The 5,438-nt window shown below is 53.7% G+C and overlaps 1 protein-coding gene across 2 annotated transcripts; it reads right to left on the bottom strand.

The window, feature by feature from the left end:
• Nucleotides 1–71: 71 nt before the first annotated feature.
• Nucleotides 72–5,099, bottom strand: LOC106943945 (atrial natriuretic peptide receptor 1-like). 2 transcript variants are annotated; one of them, XM_015027237.1, is made up of 3 exons: nt 4,208–5,099; nt 3,187–3,979; nt 72–438 (listed from the first exon to the last, which is right to left on the bottom strand). In XM_015027237.1, exons 2-3 carry the CDS (start codon nt 3,932–3,934, stop codon nt 203–205), a joined length of 984 nt encoding a protein of 327 aa, XP_014882723.1. In that variant the 5' UTR covers nt 3,935–3,979; nt 4,208–5,099; the 3' UTR covers nt 72–202. The 2 variants fall into 2 exon arrangements, with proteins under 2 accessions (XP_014882723.1, XP_014882724.1); XM_015027238.1 differs by having other exon boundaries at nt 3,187–5,099.
• Nucleotides 5,100–5,438: the final 339 nt, after the last annotated feature.

The raw sequence follows: 5,438 nt of genomic DNA, 5'->3' as shown, positions 1-5,438 counted from the left end.
TGGATGGATGGATGGTTGGATGGATGGATGGTTGGAGAAATGGTTGGATGGATGGATGGATGGATGATGGATGATGGTTTCTCATGGAACTGCACCAACTGGACCAGAACAATCCATTTTTCCTTGGTTCCAGTTTCAGCTGGTTCCGCCCGGCCCGGTTCCGACTGACAGCCAGCAGGAGAACGTCTCCAGGTTCCTCTCATTAGGTGAAAGTCTGGCCTCCTGCTGATTGGTGGAGAGCGGCTCTTACCTGGAAGGCCTCCTTGGCGGTGGCATCGTCTTCGTCGCCTCGTTCCCACGGCGACCGGCCTCCGGAGCCCAGGCTGTCGGCGAACAGGTCGATGAAGAGGAAGACGTACTCGTTGTGAGGAAGGTCGGCCCGCCAGAAGTGGACCAGCAACTTCCTGAAGACGTCAGCAGAGCAGCAGACGAACATCACTGCAGGAGGAGGAGGAAGCTGTTGACACGGAGCCTTAACGGATCAGAACCAGAACCCATCTGCTTCAGGAATCATCGATCCAACCAAGATAAGAACGTCTGGATCAACAACTGCTGCTCTGATTATTGATTATCAATGACATACATCTGGAAATCAACAGGAATGTCTATAACTACATTTATAGATGTTTAGATCTAAATGTGGTCAAGGCCTCATGGGAGCTAAGATCAGATTGTTTATATTCCAGAACCAATCAAGATGCTGAGATGCATGTCAGCAGGTTCTGCTGTCAGCTACACACAGGACAGCACACACACACACACACACACACACATGTTTGTGTTGCTATCTTTGTGGGGACTTTCCATTGACTTCCATTCATTTCTACAGCCTAAACCTGACCTTTACCCTTTTCCTAACCCCATCCATCACATATCTATCCCTAACCACCCAAAACTCAAATCACACCTTAGTCCTAACTCTGACCCCTGACCCGACAACAGAGTTTCCCCTTGTGGGGACCAGGCTTCGGTCCCCACAAGGAGCAATTGGTCCCCACAACGTGGTATGTGTCAGGAAAATCGTCCCCACAAGGTATTACAAACAAACGCACAGGGAAACACACACACACACATACACATGCCTGCAGAGCAGCAGCAGGTAACCAGGGAATGGAGGAAGCACCGACTTGCTTCCGGGTTTCTCCTCGGGGTCAGAACCAATCAGGACCGCTCTCGGCCCAGTCGGCCATGTTTGGGAACGGAACAGAGGAATGAGGTAAAATTAGGCCGCGCGTGTTTAACAGGAAATTCCTGCTGATCTGATATGGCAGCGGAGCGGCGGGTCGCTGACCTCGGTTAATAAATGACCAGCCGTTTGTCGCTGCCAGATTCCAGGTTTCTCCAGATGAACATGATGGAAAACAGAAAACCACAACAGATAGTTTGGATTTTACTCCAAACTAAAGGCAGGAGCTGCTGAGAACGTTTCTGTTGTCAGCATGAATCCAAAAACTGATGGGTCCAGAAACACGTCGGCGTGTCCAGAGCCGGGGTCGTCACAGTTCCCCTTGCTCTTGCTTAAATCGCCTCGCTGCTCTCTCATGATTCAGTGATTCCTGCTGCTGTGTGAATCCGGATCTTCCGGACCAGAGCCGTCATCAGGAGCGGCTGAGAGCAACGACATTCAATCCAGATTTCATTTGTTGTTTTTTAAATTGAAAACCTGCATTTTGCCCAAAACAAGGAAGAGAAGAAGAGTTGGAGCGAATTGACTCATTCATGACTCGGTCCTGAACCAGAACGTTTCCTACAGCTGGGAATAAACGCCTTGCCGATGATCCTGGTGTTCTGGAGAATTTGTGTTTCTAATCCTGAAATGTTTCTGTCAGACGGTGGGAGGAGCTTCATGTGGACGGCGCCTCCACCGAGGATTCAGATCTTTATTGATTATTGCCGTTCGGGTCGGAGCGTCTGGACTCTGCTGGGAAAATGATTCTTTTGCGTCTTGGTTTACAGAAATAAAAATGTTCCTGATCATCTGTAACCCGGTTCGACCCAGACTGCAATGTTCTGGTTGGTTCCTGAAGCGGACCCGGAGAACTTTCCAGAGGAACGGCTCAGGTTCTCCAGGAACCGGGCCGACCCAGCCGCTTCCTGCTGGTTCTGCTTCTCTGCAGCTGTAATGTTTTCACTCAGCAGACTCATCGACCCGGATCGCATTTCCTGCCGCAGCAGCAGGGGGGATGGGCTAATGGAGCCAACAGCAGGTCGGATCAGGATGCAGAACCGGACCAGAACCAGCTCACACCTCAGACCCAGGCTCCCTGGGATCCTTCAGAGGAAGTCACAGCGGTTCTGGGGTCCGGATCCGTTCACCTATGGTCAGGATGATGGATCCAATAGAACCTGGATCAGAACCGACTCTGGCTCAGATTCAGAGCAGAACTTCATGAGGCTCCATCATGAGGGTGGGGTCAGAGGTGAAAATGATGCTGATGGTTGTCAGCAGAGATGGTTCAGGTGATTCCAAATAACTTCCTGTAAACCTTCACAATAAAAGTCACTAATTAGTGCATTGCTCCTGAAGGCCAGCTGGATCTGTTCTGGTTCTGGTCCAAATTGCAGGATCTTGTTTCTTGCCACTCCTACTGCGGTTCTGTTGGTGCTGTTGGACCGGATCGGGCTCAGGCTTCCTGTTGGACCTGGTTCTGATGGCGTATTTAGGGTCATCAGCGATCTGTAGCCAAAACATTCCCAAAAAAAAACGGTTCTGCCGCAGCGCAGCAACCATCAGGTTCTGATGGGTCTGTTGGACCCATCAGGTTCGGATGGGTCTGATGCGGTTTGTGACCAGACTGAGTCACAAACCGCCTCAGTCTCGTTTGTGACTGTAAACATCACACCGTTCAGTGTGGAACAGGAACCGTAGGACAATAAAAGCTGAGCTCAATGACGACCTTTGACCTCACCGAATCTCTGAGTTCTGAAAAGCAGCTGCAACTGACCCGACCGGCTTGTTCCTGGGAGAATCAGAGAACAGAGCAGAGATCCGTCAGCTCTGCTTCCAGAACCGGATGAATGAAGGAAAACCCAGGAAAGGTTCTGTTGGTTCTCGAAACAGATCTGGAATACACAGAACCGTTTTCTGGAAACAGCAGAACCGGGTCAGCCTCCTTCTATGGAACCACCTGACAGGCTGTGGCTCAGGTCATGGGACCTGCGGTGGGAACAGGAAGTGGGACTCACCGCGGCCGCTGTTCTGGATGTCGGCGAGGATCTGCGCGTAGTTGATCTCCTTCTCCTCGAACACACTGTGATGGGTGCTGATGTTGAACGCCTTCAGCTCCTCGTACAGACCTTCGATGGCGAAGTAGCATGGCCGGTCATCGTACTTGTGGTCGCTGAACACCAGTGCCACGTGTTCCCTCCACTCGGACTCCAGGCAGACCCGCAGGCCGAACCGGCCCAGCTTCTTGTGGGTGGGGCCCGTGTTGGTGATGGAGGGGTAGACGCCGTTGTAGAACGCCACGGCCGTGGCCCCGGCCGTGATCATGGGGACATCCCAGTGGGCGGTGAACAGGCCGACCGGCGCGGCGGCGTAGGAGCAGCCGGGGCCGATGAACGCCCACGGGTCGTGGGCCAGCTTCAGGTCCACTGCCGCCAGCGAAGCCACCGACTCGGAGCAGATCCCGTTGCTGTCCTCGCTGCTGTTGAACACGTAGCTGAGGCGGTGGTCAGGTAGCAGGGTCGGGTCAGAGTTGATGGTTCTGACGGCCCGCTCCACCGCGGGTCCAACCCGAGGCCAGGCCCAGGGGTACCGGGCGTTCTGAGGGAGGATCACTGCCAGCGTGATATTCTGCCACGGGCGCCGTCTCTCCTGGTCCCTGGCGTGGCGCCGCCTCGACCCGGGCCGCTGAGGCTCATGCCCGGCGGACGGGTCCAACAGAACCAGCAGAACCATCAGAAGAGTCCCGGCCTCCTTCCTCCAGAACATCTCTGCGTAGTGGGTGGTCTTGGTCCAGATTGGGTCAATCAGAATCTGCAGAGAACCAAACACTGTGATCAACGATGTTGGGTCAACCCAGAATTGACCCAACAAAACCAACGACCCAACGGAACTATGAACGTGAACCGGTTCAATTTGAACCCGTCTGAACTCTTGAACGTTCCTGGGCTGAGTCAGGAAATCCTCCCTGCCTCGGTTCAGGCGGGTGTTGTTTGGCTCCGTACCGCCCGGTTCCACAACGCGCTGAACACCTGTTCCTACCTGAGCTGCTCTCGACTCTTTTCATCCTGATCAACAGAAAAACTGACAAAGTATCCAGAGAAGATCCTGCAGGAGACTTCCGTCTTTCTCAGGTGAGTTCACCTGTCAGTCACTGGGGCTCCGCAGCGTGCACGGTCCGCACACGGCAACAGATGGAGGAGCTGCCGCTAGAGGAGGAAAAGCTGCTGGACTGACCGAAGGGAGGAGGCGAAAGAGAGCAGGGGAGAGAGAGAGAGAAAGAGGAAGGAGAGGGAGAGAGAGAGGGAGGAAAGAGAGAGAGAGGGAGTCGGTGACTCCGGAAGGGCGGATCAGCAGCAGCAGCTGCCCTGACCTCCATGGGGGGGAAGAGCTCCCCCTGCTGGGCAGAACCAGGAACTCAGCAGCAGGACCAGAGGATGGATGGATCCAGCAGCCAGAACTTTTCAGAACTTTTGAACAATGAAGACCAACATGAAACCCTCAGCAATCAGGATTTTTCTGACCCAGTTTGTTCCTCCTGCTTCATGCCAGCTCGAACCTCGGGGTTCTGAAATTACTCCCTGGTCAGGCCGGTTCCAAACGCAGAACCGGGCCTCAGCCGGGAGAACTTTGACTGGATCAGAACATCAGCTCCGGGACGTAGACCTGGACAGACCAGCTGATTTACAGGAAGTCACCACCGCATCACTTCCTCATCCCAGGAAGCTGAAACCAGTTGGAACTAGAACCTGGTCCTGGTTCTGGTCCAGCTGCAGGCGGACAGAAGGAGCTTCATCCTTCCTCAGATGAGGAAGAGGAGCGCTGAAATTTTCTGAATTTCCAGAAGAACCTGTTTGGATTCCCAACAGCAGAAGGTTCTGCTGAACTGGGCCTAAGGTGGTTCTGATGCAGCAGCTGCAGACAGGCAACAGGTGAGGCGAACTACTGAGTATCCACTGTGTGTGGGTCTATCGGCGGTGCTCCTCTGTGGGAGTTCTGCTTAAAGATGGCTGCTGGTGGCGCTCCCTGTAGAGGCAGAGCTTCTTCAGAAAAACCATCATGGCGGCTATAATCTGATATCAACCTCTGCTGACCAGGAGAGGCAGGCAGGCAGAGGATTAAGGCCCGGTGCTCAGCTCCCTACACCCCCTATGAAGTCTGGACTCAAAGTCACATCAGGGTTCAGGGTTGGGACAGAACCAGGGACAGAACGGTCGTAACGTCACATCCAAAATGGCGGACTGGTCACTGCTTAGGCATGCTGCTGCTAAAA

This window comes from Poecilia latipinna, unplaced genomic scaffold (assembly GCF_001443285.1).
Source record: "Poecilia latipinna isolate Pla-1442-1.1 unplaced genomic scaffold, P_latipinna-1.0 Scaffold6451, whole genome shotgun sequence".
NCBI lineage: Eukaryota > Metazoa > Chordata > Actinopteri > Cyprinodontiformes > Poeciliidae > Poecilia > Poecilia latipinna.
Note: the sequence above shows the minus strand (reverse complement) of the source record. Positions and strands in the feature narration are given on the sequence as shown.